The 22,098-nt window shown below is 47.6% G+C and overlaps 1 protein-coding gene across 1 annotated transcript in view; it reads left to right on the forward strand.

The window, feature by feature from the left end:
* The window catches only part of ADAMTSL5 (ADAMTS like 5), a 44,808-nt gene extending 32,517 nt beyond the window's left edge, over nucleotides 1–12,291 (forward strand). The window contains exons 9-13 of the mRNA XM_054981966.1: nucleotides 1,186–1,269; nucleotides 3,763–3,926; nucleotides 4,604–4,856; nucleotides 8,020–8,091; nucleotides 10,661–12,291. Of these exons, the coding sequence (XP_054837941.1) occupies nucleotides 1,186–1,269; nucleotides 3,763–3,926; nucleotides 4,604–4,856; nucleotides 8,020–8,091; nucleotides 10,661–10,974 (887 nt within the window). The 3' untranslated portion in view covers nucleotides 10,975–12,291. The remainder of the gene's footprint in view (nucleotides 1–1,185; nucleotides 1,270–3,762; nucleotides 3,927–4,603; nucleotides 4,857–8,019; nucleotides 8,092–10,660) is intronic.
* Nucleotides 12,292–22,098: the final 9,807 nt, after the last annotated feature.

Here is a 22,098-nt window from a genome sequence, read left to right on the forward strand (position 1 = left end):
TTGACGAGGTTCACAGTCCCCACTCCACTTGCCACAGTTGAAAAAAAAATTAAAGAACGTATCAGAAAACACTTTGTGTGTATTCTTCAACATTTTTTCCTCTTGCAACTGGTAAAGCAGAGAGGAAGTACAGATAGGCCTTCAGCTATAATTTCAGAAGTCACGTATAGGATCAAACTATGTATATTATTAAGAACCCATGATCAGATGAGAGCCAGTGTGGAGTAGCAGTGTGGAGTAGCAGTTAGAATGACAGACAAGGATCTGCGAGACCCAGGTTCAAATCCATGGAAGCTTGCCAGTTGACTTTGGGCCAATCATACATCCTCAGCCTAATCTACCTTACAGGGTTGTTGTGAGGATGAAGTGGAGGAAAAGAAAACAATGTGAGCCATTTTGAGTCCCCTTTGGGGAGAGAGGCAGGGTATAAATGAAATTAAATTCACAGTAACAATTGCAAAAAGTGGTATCAATTAAAGGTGTGATGCTGGGGAAGGGATGTTTGCTATTCTCCGATCAAAACTCCCTCTTCCCAGACTGCTATAAGCTTTGGTAGGTAGAAAGGAAAGATACCCGTATTGTTCCTCTCTGTATGCCCTACCAGAACTAAAAGCAGCCCAGAAAAAACATGGCTTAAGAACTAGCCCCCCCCTCCTTGTACTGGAGGAGTTTTTCAGGGGGGTGTTTTGCAGCAGAATTATGCATCAGGCAATCTGATAATGAATCCCCAACATTATGGTTAGATATTAGTTTCCTCACTCTCCCATTATTAAGCCAACTTTGTAACAATGAGGACTAGAAAGCTGCCGCCCCCTTTAAAAATGTTCTTCTTAGTATTCCAGATTGATTCCACACCACATTTTGCCACAACCGTGAGCATGCCAAATCCCAGTCCCCTGAAACATACAAGCATTTATTGTGATCTGTTTTGGTCAAAGAAAGGGGAGCGGGGAGGGGTGACATTTGGGGAACAATCTCGGGGTTTGAGCCAACAGGTTTGATGTCTCAGGAAGCCTTTTGCCTCTTGCTGTGTGTCACGCTATAAGCATCTCCCGCCACCCCCGCCAATGCAGTTCCTGTCCACCCTGGACCCAAGCACACATCCTGTGCGGTCTCCTCCCCACCTCACCCTGGTTTCCCTCTCCCCCTACACTTGACTCTTTCCCCTCTCTGATCTCTTGACAGGCTTCTTCGGGTACAAGAATGTGACCCGGATCCCAGCAGGCGCCAGGCACATCAAGGTGACGGATCGCAGCCGCAACTATCTCGGTAGGAAGCAGCTTCCCTCGGCTGTTCTGCATGTTGCCCCCTTCCCTTTCACTTGCACCAGGAGAAGTATTATCCTGTTCCTCTCTTTGGCAGCAGGTGGGGCGTGTACTGCCTGTCTTTCTGTCTCTCTCTCTCTCTATCATATTTATATCCCACTTTCCTCCTAAGGTGTCCTTGATGGCATATATGTTTCTCCTCTCCCTGTTTTTTTTAAATGTATTTATTTATTTTGAATGTTAAGGAAAACTGTACATATGATCGTACACAATTAGAAAATGTTGTGTTCCAATGTTTAGATCTTCTCAGTTCCGTTTCATTATTAGTCAAAAGTGCCATAGTCCAAATCCTTTGTGCCAATCTATTCATGAGAGATGCTTTCATTTTCATACAGCAGCAATACATATTCTTCCTACAGTCAACAAAGCCGTAAAAAGTTCCTTAGAATTAGATCTAATATAATTTTTTAGAAAACCCAAAAAGGAGTATCTTGGGTTCCATTAATAGTTCATTTATTTTTATTTAACTTCATTTATACCCTGCTGTTTTCCTCAGTGCTGACCCTTAGAATTAGATCTAATATAATTTTTTAGAAAACCCAAAGAGGAGTATCTTGGGTTCCATTAATAGTTCATTTATTTTTATTTAACTTCATTTATACCCTGCTGTTTCCCTCAATGCTGACCCTTAGAATTAGATCTATTATATTTTTTTAGAAAACCCAAAAAGGAGTATCTTGGGTTCCATTAATAGTTCATTTATTTTTATTTAACTTCATTTATACCCTGCTGTTTCCCTCAATGCTGACCCTTAGAATTAGATCTAATATAATTTTTTAGAAAACCCAAAAAGGTGTATCTTGGGTTCCATTAATAGTTCATTTATTTTTATTTAACTTCATTTATACCCTGCTGTTTTCCTCAGTGCTGATCCAAAGAACCTTACATTGTTCTCCTCTCTTCCATTTTATCCTCCTAACAACCTATGTGAGGCAGGTTAGGCTGAGAGAAGAGGCTGCTTCCACATGCATTGGATAATGCACTTTCAAGGCTCTTTAGCAATCATTTGGAACTGGGTTTTCATGTGTGAAACAAAAAATCTACTTCCAAAGGATTGCTAAAGTGCATTGAAAGTGCATTATTCAACATGTGCGGAAATGGCCTATGTGATTGGTCCAATGTCACCCAGCAAGCTCCCATGACAAAGTGCAGATTTGCACTTGGGTCTCTCCAATCCTAGTATGATACTCTAACCACTGCACCATGCAGGATCATCCTGTGATACCCATACAATTAACAGATATCACCCAGACATAGGGTTGCCAGCTCCAAGTTGGGAAATTCCTGGAGATCTAGGGGGAGAAACCTGGAGAAAGTGGGGTTTGGGGAGGGAAAGGACCTTGGCATGGCATAATTCCATAGAGTCCACCCCCAAAAGTAGCCATTTTCTCCAGGTGAACTGATCTCTGTGGCCTGGAGACCAGTTGTAATTCTGGGAGATCTCCAGCCATGACCTGGAGGCTGGCAACCGTACCCAGACATATGTATAATGTCTGCATTTGTAGCTTGGTGGCGCCAACATTCTGCATTGTGCGAATTCTCCTTTCCCTGTTTTATATGCACAGCAATCCTGTGAGGTAGGCCAGATTGAGAGAGAGTGACACTCCCAAGATCACCCAGTGAACTTCTCAAAAAAGTAGATTTACACTTAGGTCTTCCATGTTCAGCACTATAGCCACTGCACTGTCCTTCCTAGTTGTTCATTGGACCCCACTGTGGACCCCACTAGAATTCCAGTTCCTGGACTTTTATTTGCTTGTGGAGAGGTGATTTATATTATAACATTTTTAGACCATCTTTCAACAACAAAAGTTCGTAAGGCAGCTTACAAAAAAAACATTTTTAAAGCATAATGTAAATGCTGTTAAACTGATAATATAAAACTGTAAAAGTAACAATAAAGAATTTCCAACCAATTTCCAAATGTCCAGCAGAATGGGGGGGGGGGGAGGCTGACTCATGGACTTCTCAAGGGAGTATATTCCATAACTCTGGGGCCACCACAGAAAGTCTCTGCTCTTAGAAGAAAACAGTGTTGCCACCTTAGAGGGCAGAGCCTGGATTTTCTCTCTTGCCACTAGGTTCAACTCTGTCTTGGCCATTAGAGCTTGGCAGGCGTCCTGCTCTTTCCCTGCCAGTCCTTGCTGTTAATCTTGTTGTGGAAAGTGCCATTAAATTGCAGCCAACTTATGGTGATTCCATACGGTTTTCAAGGCAAGAGATGAACAGAAGTGGTTTGCCATTGGCTGCCTATTTGTAGCATCCCTATACTTCCCTGGTAGACTCCCATCCAAGTACTAACCAGGACAGACTCTGCTTATCTTCCGAGATCTGACAAGATTGGGTAGCCTGGCCCACCCAGGTCAGGGCTATTGTTAATCTACCTGCCTGTAATGTCAGCACTCATCTCATCTCTTCCTCTGCCTTCTCTCCACAGCTCTGATGAGTACAAACCAGCGTTACATCATCAATGGGGACTGGGCCATCGATTGGCCGGGTGTGTATGAAGTGGCGGGCACCAAAGTGCACTACGTTCGCACTGCTGACGTGTACGAGAGCTTTGAAGCCACTGGGCCTACCCAGGAGGACTTGTTTGTCATGGTAAGAGGGGACGGTGAGAACAACCGGGGAAAGGGGGCTGTTCCACGGCATGGAACCATCCTCTGCTACCAAAATGTGACACACTGGATCACGCCTTGGGAGCCCAGCCAGAGCTTTATTTATTGACACAGAACAGAGATCGCAATAGAAACAGCTTCCCTGCGACTGCCAGCCCCTCTCTCAACTTTTTCCCCTTTACTCAGCCCCATTCCAGCCAACCCGACAGGGACACACTATTTTGCACCCCTCCCTGTACATTCGCTGCTATTAGGAGAGTTGTTTGGGGTACTAAACTCCACCAAGTGATTCTTAGATCTCTCGTCGGGATCAAAGATATTGTAGAAGAGGCGTTGCTAGCCTTTTCTTTAATGAGAGTAATGAAAAAATGTCTTGCATTATTCTTCCACCCCACTCCAGCCCCTGCCTGTTATGAAGTTTTGCTGTATCCTAGAATCAGAACATGAACTAAGAAGAGTACCAGAAAGCTAAGCAAGACAGAGGAAAATCCTATGAGATGAAAGGTTTTTTTTTAAAAAAAACAACCTAGGGCAGATCTTTTTGTGATCTTTTCTTGGCTCTTCTAGGGGATGCCTGAGCTACTCCATGGCATCCCATGAGCTACAGGTAGAGCTCACAAGCTACCTGTCATAGAGTCTCAGCCCCAACTTTCTCATCAGGTTCTTTTCCAGGAGCACAACTCTGGCATCGAATATCAGTTTTGGCTACCAATGGAGCAGTTCCGGCATGTCCAGAGCGATGCCAGCCCCCTGCGGCAGCAACAGACCAGGGAGGTGGAGGGAAGCCCTGAAGGGGAACCCCAACATTTCCCACAAGCAACAGCAGCCCCGCCTGTTCAAAAGGCCAGAGACACAGCCAAGAAGATGTCGCAAGAGGCTCCCGTGTCACCAGCCAGGATGCCCACCCAGCCAGGTAGAGTCCCTATCATCTGAAGAAGTGAGCTGTGGCTCACAAAAACTCATACCCTACCACAAATTATGTTAGTCTTATAGGCGCTACTGGACTCCTGGTCTTTTCTATATCATCTGAGTGACTAGCTTTTTCTGGAGCGTCAAAGACCTGAATTTCCACCACTTTCCCCTTCTGTCAGTTTCACCTCAAGTTATTTTGCTGGGGTCAAAACTCGTCGTGAATCAGACCCTTGGTCCATCGAGGGCAGCATCGTCTTCTGTGGCTGGCAGCAGCTCTCCAGATTCTCAGGCTGGAGCCTTTCCCATCACCAGTCATTTCCATTTTAAAAGCTGCCTTTTTTGCTCCGTTCTACAAAATAGGGAAAAACCCCATTCCTCAAGCCAAGTCACATGTTACCAAGTCCTCATGTCCTTTTACAGGCTCCTGTTAATCAGATGCGCTCTTGAAGTTTTGTAGTCAAAAATTATTTCCCAGTATGGCAGATTCCTGTATCCAGAAAGCACCCACGTATTATTTGTCTCTGTCAGTGGTCTGTTTCGGTCCTCTGGTTTTCCATCTTCAGATTGACAAGTCAGACCCATTGGACTTTGCTTATGGTGGTGGATCCAAAGCAAAACTAGTCCCAGGTTTTAGGAGGTCCTGAACAGAGAGTGTTCACCCCCCCCCCCACGTGCCCACTACTAGGCTCCTCTTCTTGCCCTCCCACCCACGTGCCCCCACCTGCCTTTTCCCACTTGCAAGCTCTCCCATCACAGGCTTTCTCTGTGGTGGCCCCTACCCTATGGAACGGCCTGCCTGAGGCGGTCAGGAGAGTCCCCACCCTCCTGGCTTTCCGCAAACATTGCAAAACTGAATTACTCAAAAAGGCCTTTTTCTCAGCGGAGAGGGTGGTATTATAGGCTATTTCGCTAATGAAATATTTCGCTAATGAGTTCGCTAATGAGTTAGAAACCATAGATTTCACCATTATGTTGCCTTACATATTATCTGTTGCTTTAAATATGTACTCCTATATCCTACCTGTGCTTTATGTTGTTCAATGTAAGTCCTAGAGTTATGTCCTGTTTCAGCAATTCTTCAGCCCCATACCGAATCCTTGCTAATACTATATCTTTGTAAACTAATATTCTTTTACCCCATGACATTGTTTATGGAAACGTTCTTGAAACTGTATTCATTTACCCTATGACATTGTTTGTGGAAATGTTCCTCACACTGTATGGAAAGGCCTGCCCTTGTCCTTGCCACTAATTGTTCTAATCTCACACTATGTTACCTGCCTTGAGTCTCGGTGAGAAAGGCGGGATATAAATAACCAGGGTTTTTTTTTCTGGAAAAAGAGGTGGTGGAACTCCGTGGGTTGCCAGCACAGGAGGCAACTCTTGACGGGAGGTGGTGCCCCTGGTACCACATGTGCACACGCAAAGTACATGCATGCTCCCACGGCCAATCACCTCACTTTGGGTCAGTTGGAACAAGGGGGGAGTTTTTAAAAGTTTAAATTGCCCTCAGCAAAAATGATCACTTGACTGGTGGCCCCGCCCCCTGCTCTCCAGACAGAGGGGAGTTTAGATTGCCCTCTGCACCGCTGGAGGCAGTGCGGAGCAGCACAGAAGGCAATCTAAACTCCCCTCTGTCTGGAGATCAGGGGGCAGGGCCACCAGCCATGTGACCATTTTCAAGAGGTTCTGGAACTCCGTTCCACTGCACTCCAGCTGCAAAAAAGCCCTGTAAATAACATAAATTTAAAAAATTAAAAAAATAAATCTGCAATCACAGCTGCCCATACTGCCTGCATACCCATTCCCTGTTGGTGCTGGGTGCAACTAGGAGTGTCACTGTCATGGCCACCAGCCATGCCGATGCCTTGCGCATCACCCACATGCCCTTCTCCAGCAGCGCTAGTCAGCCTATGCAGCTGGGAACAGAGGTGACAAAGCACAAGCAAGCAGTGGAAAAGGTCTGAGTGGAGGCATCAAAATAGATGTGTGAGTAGGGAGTTAGCAGCAGTGGGGCCTACCAGAAGCCACAGACCCTGACAAGTCCCCCGCCTTGGCACGCGCTGACACTCGCCCTGATCCAGAGAACAAGGCCAGAGTTCAGGGCATCACATCTGTGTCACTATCAGTTTCCTTTTCTCATCAATAAGATTGCTCGTAAACCGGGCTGACCAAAAGGAGGAAATGGGGGGGGGGGGAGTCTGCAGATCAGTTTTTGCATTATGTTAACCCAAACATCTGGAGATGTATTTCTTTGCCCACTGCCGTCAAGCAGAACTTTGGAAGGCTCGTTCTTTTCCAGCCTCCAGAGCTTTAGTCCGTAATTCACAACGAGATTTCTGACTCATGCAAGTACAGGCAGTTCACTCAATTGTGCCCTCATTAGTACAACTGGAATGTTTTGCCACGGAACCAATAAAGAACAAATGAAGTTTATTTTGGGCAGTGGGGAGGTCTTTGATGTTACGGAATGCCCCCTTCCCAGTAATCTGCACCCCAGATTATTTGAAGCTAACGTCACCCGCTCAAAGATTATAAACCAAATTTCCTCCTTTCCCTCCAGCAAAACAAAGCATAGCCTGAGAAGAAATCTGGTTCCATTTGCTTAATCATTTTTATACGAGGGGTGGGTCAGGATTTTTGGAGAATGAGAGAAGTGGTGGGGTATGTTTGGGCAGGGTGATGAAAGAGTCAGAGGAGAGTGATAGGTTGACAGGAAGGTGGCTACCGGGAGCTGGAGAAGACAGGATCCGGATGGAGGACTGGGAATTAGAAAACAGAACAGCCATCTGGGCCAGAGATACCGAGAGCTGATAACATATTATAGAGTACAAAGAAGGGCCTCCAGAACTGTTTCAAGTTGGAAAAATGGTACAGGCGGGAAGACTGAAATCCGCTCTCCAGATGTGCTACAGTTCCAATCCGTACTGGGAATTGCACGCACAGGAACTGGGGAGAACTCGCACCTCAGGTCTCATTACACAGAGTGGGAAGGCAGAATAAGGATAAACGGGACAGGGTGAAAACAAGGTAGAGCGAGACTGTGTGAGGAGTATCTTGTTGTTGGATTGTACAAGTAGAAGGTCATGCAGCCCATAGAAGTGGAATGTTTCCTCCCTCCAGTCCCTGCCGCACTAAAGTGGTTTGTCTTTCTTGTCCTGCAGGGAGATGTGGACATTGTCAAACACCAAAAGGGAAATCCCAGCGCATTCATCACTACTGCCAGAGTGACTTTGGTATGTATCACTCCTCTTCAAGGATGGGGGTGGAGTGTGACCTCAGCCAGCAGAGAAATTGGCCCGCCACCTTTTTGGAATTCTCTTTGGTCAGCTGAGGCTGCGGGATTACAGGAAGGTTTGGGGGGAAGCACATCACAGAGGGGATGGCAGAATGGACAGTTCAGTGCCGTTGTGTGCGGGAAATGTCTGGCTTCAGTAACGATCCCAGAGGGCCCAACAGCGTATTACACAGGGCCTGTGGCTGATCCAGAAAGCCAGATGTGTGCTGGGAGCTCCAAGTTCAGAATTCCCAGCAATTTTTTGAAATGTAATTCGCAGGTAGGTAAGGGCCCAAATCAGGCTGGGACGGTGGCATGACGGAAGAGGGATCTTAAATTTTTCCATCCCCCACGACATTTTCCCCATCCTGAAATTACCCTTGCCTTGTGGACCAATAAGTGGGTCAAATGGCATCTTCCTGGAACCATTTCAGGTGGCAAAACGGCATGGCGGAGAAACTTAGACCCATCCTCCTGATCCGAATTGGGGCCCCAGACGCCTGAGAAGTGTCTGAAAAGTTGCTGGGAGTTTGGAACTTGGACTTCTTGGCACACATCTAGTTTGACAGGAACTGAGTAAGGCCCAACAGTGTGACGTGTGCTGAGGCCCCCAGATGGCAGGTGTTGGGAAGTCATTCTTCTGCATGAGACCCTGGAGGGCCCCTGCCAGAGAGCAGACAGTGCCAAAGGTCTGACTCTGCCTAGGGCTGCTTTTTTTATGCTCATGAACAAAAACTCGACAGCAATGCTCTTCTGTTGTTAGCTGCAGCTCAGGGGCCAAGCTCACACCATGGCCGTTTCCACATGGCTTACCTTATTCTGCAAAATAGCGAAATCTTGCGTGAAATCTCACGAGAAGACGCTGTTATCGTGCGAGAAGACGCGATAACAGCGTCTTCTCGCGAGATTTCACACGAGATTTCGCTATTTTGCAGAATAAGGTAAGCCGTGTGGAAACGGCCCTTGCATGCTCAGAGTCCCTCAGGGCACCAAAGCCAGTCAGAGGAAACAGTGTAAGGGCAGTTGGTCCAAGAAGCCAATTCAATGCAAGGCAGTTTCATAGACATTGCTCTGACACAGTTTCCTTCCTTCCTTCCTTCCTTCCTTCCTTTCTTTTATACCCCACCTTTCTTCCCAATGGGAATCCAAAGCAGCTTACATCGTTCTCCTCTCCTCCATTTTATCCTCACAACAGCCCTGTGAGGTAGGTTAGGCTGAGAGTGTGTGACCGGCCCAAAGTCACCCAAAGTCACGGCGGGCAGTGCCCGCCCCCCCCGTGAAGGGGGGGTTAAACCATTGCCCCATGCGAACACAGAGGCATGTATGAACCACTATGCAGCATGAATTGTAATATTAAATGTTTTTAAATGTATTATTTAATGTTTTTAAATGTTTTTAATGATGTTTGTATTTGTTATCCGCCCTGAGCCTGCGAAAGCGGGGAGGGCGGAATATAAATATAATAAATTAAATTAAATTAAATTAAGTAAGCTTCCATGGCAGAGAGACGTGGGTCTCTCCAATCTTTGTCTGATACGCTAACTACTACACCACCTTGGCGGTAAGCCCATTGGGTGTGGGTCTTAGGCTCGAACTAGACAAGAGTTTTGACACAATGGGGAAAATAGCACCCCCTGGGACCATTTTTAGCCAGGAAAATGGCACCGGGGAGAAAGCTGAAGCCTCCGCCCTGCACTACAGTCGCAATCCAATCAGGCCCGGGTGCACTTGGGCCCTTTGTTTCTTGCAGGTCACATTTGATCATGAGATGATCAGAGTTGAGTCAGGGTAACCCAGACTCAACGTGTGCCAAAACATCTGATCTGGTTTGAAGCTAAGCCCAACCTCTGCCAGGGACTTTCCAACATCTGGAAAGCAAGAAATCCCCGGGTCATGGTGCAAAGAAGACGCGATACAATCCATGCGCTGTGGTGGTTAAAGCATCAGGCTAGGTTTTGGGAGATCCCGATTCCAATCCCCACTCGGCCATGGAAGATCTCTAGCAGGCCAGTCAGAGACACACTCAGCTCAACCTACCTTGTTTGCATGGTGGTTAGGAGGATAAAATGGCAGAGGAGAGAACATTGTGGTGAACTGCTCTGGATCCCCAGTGGGGAGAAAAGTGGGGTCTAAATTACTCTAATTCTTTTTAAAGACACAAACATTGAATTACAGCCCCACTGAGAGTGAAACGACAGTGGGGAAAGCTGCAACTAGGTTTGCCAGCCTCCAGGTAGTGGCTGGAGATCTCCTGGAATTACAACTGGTCTCCAGGCCACAGAGATCAGTTCACCTGGAGAAAATGGCTACTTTTGAGGGTAGATTCTATGGAATTATGCCATGCCAAGGTCCTTTCACTCCCCAAACCCCACTTTCTCCTGGTTTCTCCTGGTCTCACCCCCCAGATCTCCAGGAATTTCCCAACCTGGAGCTGGCAACCCTAGCTGCAACTGCCAAAATTTTCCCTGAGGAGGAGACTTGGGGCCTCCCCTTCCTTTTCAGACTCTCTCTTTTCCCTCCCTCAACAGTATTCCGCGCTCTCATCCTTGCCAAGCGCTACATTGGCCTGGAGACCTGCTATGATGTCCAAGTGAAACACACCTACCGCAACCGCTTTCCCATAGTGAGCCGGGAGTACGTCTGGGTCTCCAACACCTGTGACTGCCCCCTGCTTGTGGAGCGGCGCGAGTATGTCCTGATGGCCCACCGACATGTCAATTATGAGCACACCCTCAACCGCATCCTCCTGAAGCGTGGCAGCTACGCCCGGCTCTGGTCACCCCGAGAGGACATGCAGCTGAGGGACGTGGCCAAGCACTGCCTGCCGAATAGGGTGCTCTGAGGGGATCCGGAACCTTTGGAGCCCACTTTGGGGGCAGGGGGAGCCCTCTTAGAAGAGCACAGAACATGGAATGAAGCAAGCCCCCTGCGGTTCCTCCCAAACTGTGCTGTCTAAATGGCCGAAGGTCTGGAATTTTGACCTTTGTCAACTTTGTACGCAAAACAACTGCTGTGCAGCACTTCCCCTTTGCCCCTGGACTTGTCTGCCTTATCGGTCAGCACCATTGTGACTTTGAGGGAAGAGAGAGTTTCTATCTCTCACGTGCCTTTGCCGAGTTATTTGCAAGGTGGGGGGCGCGGTTCCCAGGGCTAGATTAGTCGTTACTGATGGCTCTGTGCCCAGTTTCATATACACCACCAACCCAAACCCGAAAGGAATACCCAAACGGTCCAAGGACTGGGATGCCTTCCCTAAGAGGAAAGGCTAAACAGTCTGTGGCTTTCCTAACGACGAAAATATGATGTTGCAGGGATGGGACATGAAAGAGGTTTGTAACGTTATGCATGGGATGGAGAGAGAGGCCAGGGAGAATATTTTTTCCCAGCCAAAACTGGGGAGGGGGGGTCATCAATTGAAGACGATGGGCAATAGATTCAGGGCAGACAAAAGGAAGTCCTCCTTCACTCGATGCGTAATTCACTTGTGGAACTCACGGCCACTAGATGTGCTGATGGCCATGAGCGGTTTTGTAAGAGGGTTAGACACATTCAGAAAGGAGGAGAGGCCCACCGGCAGCAATTTGCCATAATGGCTCCATGGAACCTCCATGTTCAGAGACAGTGTTACCTCCAAATTACAAATGGGGGAGCAGCAGACAAGGGCAATTTCCTTCCATTCCTTTGTGGGTTTCCCACGGTGGCTTCTGTTTGGCCTCCGTGAGAAGGAGGATGGTGGACTACAGAGGCCAACTTTGGTCTGATCCTGCAGAACTGCTGTTACGTTCTTAAAAGTAAAAGTATGGAGAGGATCTTTTGCTTCTGAAGAAACAGGCCTGTCTTTCCAGCACTGGGGCTTCTTTACAAGCACCACAATGAGAGCCTGAGAGGGGTCCCTTGTGAATACGGTTCCGGCAAGGCTTAGAGCAGAAGAGAGCTCTTTTCGAGCCTTTTAATTCAGTGTTCAGATTCGAGCAAAGAGGGAGAATGAAGAGGAGGGGAAAAAATCACCCCAAACCCATTTAATCTGCACATGGCCTGAGGCTGTCAACATGTTGATGAGCTGCAGAAATTTTAAGAACAAAACGTGTATCGTGCCTTTTTAAAAGGAGCAACCAAAATATCACAAAACTGTGTGAATTACAAAACAGTGTGCAATCTTTCAGGGTCTCTAGATCTCTTTATCAGTCTGGCTGTTTAGTCTCCCTGCCGCCACCAAAGGAAGCAAAAGAAAATAATCTGTTAAGACACAGCCCCAAATCTAAATGTTTAGTTTAGTTTACTTTTCGTTTCATTTTGTTATTTTAAAGCACAAGACTGAAGGAGTTCCAGAAGCTTCAAACTGTTCAACCACAGCTGGAGCCCCAGTTTAACAGTATCCTACAAGTTTGGAGAATGATTCTGACAATGGCTGGTCCGGCTCTAGAAATGCCAGCAAGGCTGAGCCCCAGGGAAACCTTTGCATTGAGGAGAGGCTAAAGAATTTGAGACTTTTTGGTTCAGGAAAAAAGACAATTAACAAGGGTGGTGGGCATGATAACAGTTAATACAATATCCATAGAGTGGAGAAAACGGATAGAGAGAACTTTCCCCTGTAACATTGGCACTTGGGATACCTACCCAGTGAATTGAATGGGAAGTAGGTACAAGACAGATAAAAACAAATACTTTTTTACTCAACAAATAAATAAATTGTGGAATTTGCTGCCAGTGAATGTAGTGATAGCTGCGAGCACAGATGACTTTGGGAGGAGGAGAGGTCCTGCAATGGCTACTCACCATGGTAGGTAAAGGTAAAGGTAGTCCTCTGTGCAAGCCCCGAGTCATTACTGACCCATGGGGGGACGTCGCATCATGACGTTTTCTTGGAAGACTTTTTACGGGGTGGTTTGCCATTGCCTTCCCCAGTCATCTACACTTTACCCCCAGGAAACTGGGTACTCGTTTTACCAACCTCGGAAGGATGGAAGGCTGAGTCAACCTTGAGCCGGCTACCTGAACCCAGCTTCCGCCGGGATCGAACTCAGGTCGTGAGCAGAGCTTGGGCTGCGGTACTGCAGCTTACCACTCTGTGCCCCAGCGCTATTCTTGTGTTCTTATTTTTTTCCCTCTCCCACTGAGCCACAGGAACTATCTCTTGGACCCTTAATCAAGCTCTCTTCCATTACCCCACTAAGTAATATATCCAGAGAAGTTAGCTGTGTTAGTCTGTAGTAGCAAAATAGCAAAGAGTCCAGTAGCACCTTTAAGACTACCCAACTTTATTGTAGCATAAGCTTTCAAGAGCCACATGCATCTGACAAAGAGAGCTCGGAAGCTTATGCTACGATAAAGATCGTTAGTCTTAAAAGGTGCTAAGATATGGGGCCAAAAGTGGCCAAAATTGCCTGTGCAAAGAAGGCCACTGTCACACCAGGGAAGACATGCACAATGCATTCCTGATCAGGGCTCATTTCGAGGGGGAACGCACAGGAACACAGTTCCGGCAGTTCCCCAAAGAGGTCACATGTCAGGTGGCCCCGCCCACCTGACTCTCAGCCATTTTGGGCCCGTTTTGGCCTGGATTGGGTCTGAAACGGCCCAGATCCGGCCTCTGATGGGTGGTGGATCACTCTCCCGCTCAGCAGCAGCCCGATCCTGACCATTTTGGGCCCCTATTCAGCCATTTTCAGCCCCTTTTTGCCATTTTGGGCCCAATTTCGGTCCTGAATGGCCAGGATTGGGTCCAAAACAGCCAGAATAGGTGATGTCAGGGGGTGTGGCATATGCAAATCAGTTATACGAATGACACACTTCCGATGATGTCAAGAGGCATGGCATATGCTAATGAGTTATGCTAATTAGTTCTTCCAGCTCTTTTTCTACGAAATGACCCCTGTTCCTGATGATACAACTTGGCATACTACATGCCAGAGCGGATGCTTTGGCCTCTGGTGGGGAAAGGGGAGAAACAGCCAGAGCAGTTTCATGTGTGATAATTTGTGAAGCCTTTTTTTTAAAAAAAAAATTGCAAAAGATCTTCAGGATTGTGGTATTCGCCTTCACAACAACAGGTATTCCTGTTTGACGTGTGAGAAAGTGGGGTCTGTGTCATTTCCTACCCCTCTTCTAAGAGTTCTGGGATAGCCCATGTGTTTGTTTTTCTTCAAAGGCTTTCGAGGTATAAGAAATGCCTCACTTGAGGTAAATTGCTAAAGGCCTCTCCGGTGTTTTCTCTGGTGAAGGTGTTGAGTGGATTTCAGCTCTGCTTCTTGTCTCGACTTCTGAACTGCAAAAGTAAACCAGTGAGGGACTGAGAGGGAAATTGTTGGCAGCTGCCGCAGAGGCGTGAGCTGGAACCAAAGAAAAGAAGTGCCTTTATCTTTACAAAGTCCTCGGGAGAGGGGGGAGCTGCTCTCCATGACAATTCACAATTGTTAGGGACTTTCTTCCCACAGTGCTCCACCGCGGGCAGGCAGCGTTGGCCCTTGAAGGAAAGATGCGACCAACAGGGGCTGGAAAGGACCTGGCAGCACCCAAGGAAGCTGGTCAGGATCCAGGTACATGCACGCCCACTTCCGGGTCCTCAGTGCCAGCAAATGAGGACAAACTCTGGGCTGAACAACACAAGACACTCTTCCCAAATCCTGCCAACAAACATGCTCTGAGAGTTCCTTGGGAGAGTCCCGGGAATCGACTTCTGAGCACAAAACTCCCAGATCATGTCTGTCGGCAGGACTCGGGGACAGAGACTGAAACAGGGTGCTGCATATGCTGTGTGCCACTCTACAAGTACCCAACTGGCATTGCTTACGATCTGCCTGCACACCCTCTGCTATCTGCTGGGAGAAAATGTGTGTATTTGTTTTGTTTTAGATGAGAGGAAATGGAGGCAGGGGTGGGAAAAGCCTGTCCTGAGAGGAAGCCCCTTCCGAGGCCCACCCATGGAAAATATTTGGGAAACGCTCCACAGGCACTTGCCCTGGCAGATATCAGCAAGAGAACCCTGCTGGGGGGAACTAGCCAGCCCCTGTTAGGGTCAGGTCAGACACAGGGCTTGGCTTAATTGACATCGTAGAGTCAAACCCAGCCATTAGAGCAACTGTCAACTAGAACATGGTTCGCACAAACAGCAGGGGAGGTGGAACATTTCCATTTTGGCCTAGCCCCTCGCATACTGTTCCCTATGAAAACAATAGCCCGATACACAGAAAACTAGATGTCAAGAAGAAAGGGTTGAGATTGGCCGCCTCCCTGCCATGTCCATTTTCTGTATGTGAGGATGTTGTGCATGCAAGTGTATCCAGTTATGGGAGGGCTGGCCTTCTGCTCCCCTTCCCCACTGTCTGTAATGGTGCTATTGAGAGTCTTTGTACACGAGACATCTGATATGATGAGCAAGGGTCCGGAGATGCAATGTTATCCAGGAAGGGTAGTTTAAAAAGACAGAGCAGTGGCAGAGCTAAGGCTTTGCTATACACTGGAGCAAAGGGGCTGTGAAATGCCAGAAGGGAAACTTCAGCCCATTATAACCCCTCTAGATCCAAGCCTAGCTCTGGAAGGCATCTCCAGCCCATTTCGATTCCTCGCCGCCTTCTGGTTGTGATCCCACACAGTTTTAGACTGGAGAGGTGAAACTGACAGAGCCTTCCTGGGAGGCGAAGATGAAATTAACAAACCCTCTGAGGCCCCATCTCTACAGGCTTTGTCTTTTTAAACTACGCTTCCAGGCTAACATTGCATCTCCCTACATTTGATGAGCATGCGCTGAGGCGTCACAAGGAGAGAGACTCTAAGAGAAACAGGTTTCTTGCTGCTTCTCTGCTGTCTGGGTAGGGATCAGAGCCAAATTGATGGCTCCATAGCACTGTCATTAGGGTTGCCATCTCCAGGTTGGGAAATTCCTGGAGATTTGGGTGATGGATCCTGGGCAGGGTAAGATTTGGGGCAGGGAGAAACCTCAGCAGGTTTTAATGTCATACACTCTACCTTCCAAGGCAGCCATTTTCTCCAAGGGAACTGATCTCTGTCACCTGGAGATTGCTTGTAATTCTGGGAGATCTCCAGCCACCACCTGGAGGATGGGAACCCTAACAGGTACCTTTTTCCATGTCGTTGCCGGATGTTGTTGCTGCCATCTACTGGAGCAAGCCCTCTTATTCCTGTTTATTCTGTAGTTCTGTGATGCGCACACAAGCACATCTTCCTTTTTTCTAGCTGACATCAGAACAAAGCAACAGCTGTGCAATGCACACTCCATGATACAGTTAAACCCCTTGGGGGCTGCTTTTTTCCTAGAATGTTTTCTAACCACAAGATTAGAAATTTCAGTCACTCTTTTCAGGTTTGTATAGTGGTTAAGAGCGACGGGACTCTAATCTGGAGAACTGGGTTTGATTCCCCACTCCTCCGCTTGAAACCAGCTGGGTGACCTTGGGTCAGTCACAGTTCTCTCAGAGCTCTCTCAGCCCCACCCACCTCACAGGGTGATTGTTGTAAGGATAATAACAACACACTTTGTAAACCGCTCTGAGTGGGCATTGTTGTTCTGAAGGGCAGTATGTAAATTGAATGTTGTTGTTGTTATTACTTGATTAGCAACAAAGCCCATTGTGGGGGAAAAATACAACAGGCTCTAGAAAGGGGAGGGCAGGCGGGCATTCCCTCCTCCTCCATCACTGATCCCGGTCAGATGAAGGCGGGGGGTGGGTATGGCCACTTCCTCTGTGCCTGATCCCAGCTGGGTGAAGGGGGAGCGGGCATTGTTACCTGCTCCACTCCTGATCCTGGCCAGGTGAAAGGGTGGGCATTGCTGCCTGCACCATGCCTGATCCCGGTTGGTGGGCATTGCCATCTGCTCCACTCTTGATCCCTGCAGGGTGAAGAAGGGGCTGGCATTGCCTCCTGCTCCGCACCTGATTCCAGCAGGTTGAACGGGGGTGGGGGTGGGCATTGCCTCCTGCTCAGTGCCTAATCCTGGCTCAGTGAAGGTAGGGGACAGGAATTGCCACCTGCTCTGCTCCTGATCCCAGCAACTCAAAAAAAGTCTCTCCTGAAAAATGCAAGCAGATCCTCAGAAAACCAAATCAGGAGTACACAATGAATACACCTCTAAGTGTACAATTTTTTACATTTACTCTTAAAGTGACTACGTGTTTATACAGAGTGCTATATATTTTTTGAAACCAGAATAAATATAATTTCATCAACATTACATAGAAAAATAGACATATATACACCAATAAAAAGTATCCATTCACAAATATAAACAGCTGATAACTCACGTGACATACAGAAATACAATCTATTCAACCGACTGTGCAAATTTATATCTTCAGAGAAATAGTCTTTAAAATCTCTTCTAACTCAGTCGGCAAGAAGCTCCATGGACCACATGACGCCGCTCCTAAGGAATGAATGAGAATGATCAGGAATAACATAAATCGAAGTGTGGATAGGTTCCTTGCCCCTGAGGAAGTCATTGACGAAAGCTGAGACACGCAAGCCGGCCCCAGTTTGGGCAGGGCACGGACAGGCTTGGACTCCTTCCCTCATCTATTCTGCTTTCTACAGAGAGAATAAACAGACTCGTTGAATTCACTTTACCTTGTTACTACTTACCTGCTTTGTTGCATCTTCCATGGAGCTTCTTGCCGACTGAGTTAGAAGACATTTTAAAGACTGTTTCTCTGAAGATATAAATTTACACAGTTGGTTGTATAGTCTGCTCCTGATCCCAGCAGGGTGACGGGGGGGCAGGCATTTCTTCCTGCTCTGCGGCTGATCCTGGCAGGGTGAAGGGGAGGTGGGCATTGCTGCCTGCTCCACACCTGTTCTTGCCTGGGTGAAGCCTGGGAAGGCATTGCCTCCTGCTCTGCACCTGAGCCCAGCTGAGTAAAGGTGGGGGGCATGCATTGCTGCCTGCTCTGCTCCTGCTCCCGGCCAGGTGAAGGGGGTGAGCATTGCCACCTGCTCCACACTTGATCCCGGCCAGGTGAAGGTGGGGCGGGCATTACCACCTACTCTGCTCCTGATCCCAGACAGGTGAGGGGACAGGTATTACCTCCTGCTCCGTGTCTGATTCCAGCCAGGTGAATGGGACAGGCGTTGTCGCCTGCTTCGTGCATGATCCCAGCTGAGTGAAGGGGGGCAGGCATTGCCACCTGCTTTGCTCCTGATCTAAGCTGGGTGAAGAGGGGATGGGCATCGCTGCCTGGTCTGCTCCTGTTCCCAGCTGGGTGATGGCAGGGAGCGGGCATTGCCACCTACTCTTCTCCTGATCCCAGCTGGGTGAAGGTGGAGGGCAGGTATTGCCCCCTGCTCCATGCCTGAACCCAACTGAGTAAAGGATGGGTGGACATTGCCACCTTCTCCGCGCCTGATCCCAGCTGGGTGAAGTGGGGCCTGGCATTGCCACCTTCTCCACTCCTGATCCCAGCCGGATGATGGCGGGGGGCAGGCATTGCCACCTACTCTTCTCCTGATCCCAGCTGGGTGAAGGTGGAGGGTGGGTATTGCCTTCTGCTCCATGCCTGATCCCAGCTGGGTGAAGTGGGGCCTGGCATTGCCACCTGCTCCACGCCTGATCCCAGCTGGGTGAAGATGGGGGATGTGCATTGCCACCTGCTTTGTTCCTGATCCCAAAAGCAAAACAAATGGCTTCTCCGGGAATTAACCAGTTAAAGAAAAAGGCAACAACCTGCCAGAAGGTTGAAAACAATTTCACTATCTAAAAATATATTGTTTTGTTTATTTTTATAAATATTTTCAAATACTTTTAAAGTGCAAATGTGCTGAAAGTGCTCAATAGGTACAATAAATATTATAAATACAATAAATAAAGATAGAAATTCACAATATCAAATCCTAAAAGAGAGTAACTATTTCACTAGTAACAATGTACAGTATAAACCATATATACACAACTGGATACAAAAGAATGCTGTTGGAATCCAAACTTGATACAATGATACACTTTTCTCCAGTCTGCTTCCTCTGATCCTAACCCCAGCTGCGTGAAGGTGGGGGGCAGGCATTGCCGCCTGCTCCACACCTGATCCCAGCCTGGGCTTCCCACCATGGCACACTCTCTGGAGGTCTGGCTGCCTCATGTGGGATTCCCTCTGCAGCTGTGCCCTCTGGAGGCACACCCAGGTAGGAAGTGAATTGTCTTGAATACACTTAGCCTTTTATATAGTAGGATCATCGTGGTTTTGGTCTCATTGGTTTGGACTGCTGTGACATCACAGAATGTTCACAGACCCTAGGAGGGAGGCTTGGAGTTTTTTTTAAAAACTCCCTCTGGCAGTGGGGGAAATGACTGGAAATAATCCCAAATTGTTGGAAACAGATCCCCCCACCCACACACACACACACACAACTTGCTATATGCACAACTCTGTGCTGGCCAAGCCTGGCCAGGCCAAAGAGGTGTGCCATATGGTGACGCTGCAACATCTTAAACATAATTCCCAAACCAGATTCCTTTTGGGATGCATTGTGCAACTGCCCTCCCCCCCTTTTGTTTTTCTGCAGCTGCAATGTGATCTCTTGCTCAAAGACTCGGTTTACTCCCCCACCCTTCTTTATTTTCTTTCTTTTTTCTTTTTTTTGCTGAAAATGCTCAAAAATCAGTGGCAACATCAGGGCTTTTTTTCTGGGGAAAGAGGTGGTGGAACTCAGTGGGTTGCCCTAGGAGAAAATGGTCACATGGCTGGTGGCCCTGCCCCCTGATCTCCAGACAGAGGGGAGTTTAGATTGCCCTCCACGCCACATGGCATGGAGGGCAATCTAAACTGCCCTCTGTCTGGAGATCAGGGGGGTGGGGCCACCCGGCCATGTGACCATTTTCAAGAGGTTCCGGAACTCTGTTCCGCTGCGTTCCAGCTGAAAAAAAGCCCTGGGCAACATCATCCGCTATTATGCACACAACCTCCACAAGCCATCCTCTTTTACTGTTCCAGCACCTAGGAAGCTTGCGACTCCCTCTATATAATGTGTGTGGATATTTTGAAGTTGTATTTGGTGCATATCAAAATCATAGAGACGGTCTGGCACATTTTTCTCTGGCTTCTGCTCCTCTACCCTTAATACATAGTTGTTAAGCTTAAGTTTTAAGAGTGTTTTGGTTCCTCTACCAGGAAAAGAGTAAGCTGCATAATTTCCTCTGTCTCAGGTTGCTCTGAAGTACTGAGGGGCAGTGCCAGGAAAACAGCTGGCAACATTTAAACATCAATGCATTTTTAGTTGTCCTTTCCCAAATAGTACAGAAAAAACACAAGTATTTCCTGCAAAACACTTCACTAAACATTACAAGTATTGATACTAAAGGAATGCCAAAGAAAACTAAACTAATGGCTAAATTAGACAGAGTCATAGTCTTTTAGCTAAATGGAGCTTCCCTGTTCAAAGGCAGTCTACCACTTCAGGGAGGCTGACAGTAGAGGATCTCTGTTGCCTTTGCATCTTGTTTGTTGGGCTTTCCAAGAGTACCCAGCTGCCCATTGTTGAAAACAGCATACTGGGGTAGATGGACCTCAGTCTGATCCTGCAAAGTTGTTTTTAGTCAACCTGTTGTTTTGTGTTTTAATTGGTCCGAGGGCCACGACTCTGTACCTTCACCTGTCCAGTAATGCAAAGCAAATATCTAGGAGACAGGACATTGCTGTGGAACATTAGGAATTATAATAAATTGAATGCTCTGAGCATATGCAAAATGTTACCCTCCCCAAAGATTCCTTTCAAAGATGAACCTGGGACAGCATGAGCCATTGGTAGATTACCCCACACCAAGTGGCATGTAGGACATGTTGCTTTGTATCAAGCCCCTCGCACTGATCAAGATGTTTTGGGGAAAGCCCTAAAAAACTAATCTCTCCTGGATAAAACCCAATTCTCTGTTTTCTGCCTGCATGAATTTCCGTCCAACCCCCCCCCCCCCCCCCGCCAAGGAATATTTGAGCATACAGACCTCCCACTGAAATATGGAATAGGAGGGTTTACTTATATGAATAGGAGGATTTAACTTGGGTCCTCTAATTTAGGAGTCAGTCCTGTTGAACACAGGGGTGGGTCTTAACCTGCACAAGGGAGTAAGCCCATTGAAATCAGGACCTAAAATGGGCATTAGGATCAGACTGCCAAAGATGAAGCAACTCCATTCCGGCTCCTTCGGAGTTCGATGGGGCTTTTTCTTTAGTGTGTTTGCCTAGCGACAGGGATTTTTTTCAACTGAAATGCAGTGGAACAGAGTTCCGGCACCTCTTGAAAATGGTCACATGGCCGGTGGCCCTGCCCCTGATCTCCAGACAGAGGGGAGTGGCCCCGCCCTCAGGGGGCAGGGCCACTGCCCATGTGACCATTTTTGCCTAGGGTGATTTAAACTTTTAAAAACTCCCCCCCCCCCTGTTCCAGCTGACCCAAAGTGATGTCATTGTGCGGTCCTGAGTTCCACCATCTCTTTTCCCAGAAAAAAGCCCTGCCTAGAGGACATGCTTATTGGAAGCAAATTAAGCAGTACTTACCACCAAACAAGCCCCATGCAGTTATTCTTTTTTTTAAAAGCATGTCTTCCCTAAAAGGCATCTTGGGTTGCTCAAAAGAGGAGGCTGGCTAATGTTTTTTACATGGACAGCCACATTTTGTTTTGTAATAAAAGTGGATCCTGCCCCTTTAAAAAAAAGCCCTTCAGCATAGCAGAGGTATTAATTAATGCCACCTTCTCTTCCTCCATGGACCATCCTGGTTGGTTCAGCTGAGTGTTTGCTTTGCTCACGCCGGTGAGTCCTCTGTACAGCACCTTGCATGTGTTAGGTGGACAGGGTGGCAGGACTGTTGCTGGCCTCTTAAGCCAGGCTCTCTTTCTTCCAAAGGGTTTGCGCATCTCCATCTGCTGGGTTCATAACGGCGGGGGAGGAGAGATAAGTGATGGGTGAAATTAAGGAAGGGCTTGAGAGGAAGGGCAGAGGGTGACCTGGTGGGGGTGGAAGGA

This window comes from Eublepharis macularius, chromosome 5 (genome assembly GCF_028583425.1).
Source record: "Eublepharis macularius isolate TG4126 chromosome 5, MPM_Emac_v1.0, whole genome shotgun sequence".
Classification (NCBI taxonomy): Eukaryota; Metazoa; Chordata; class Lepidosauria; order Squamata; family Eublepharidae; genus Eublepharis; species Eublepharis macularius.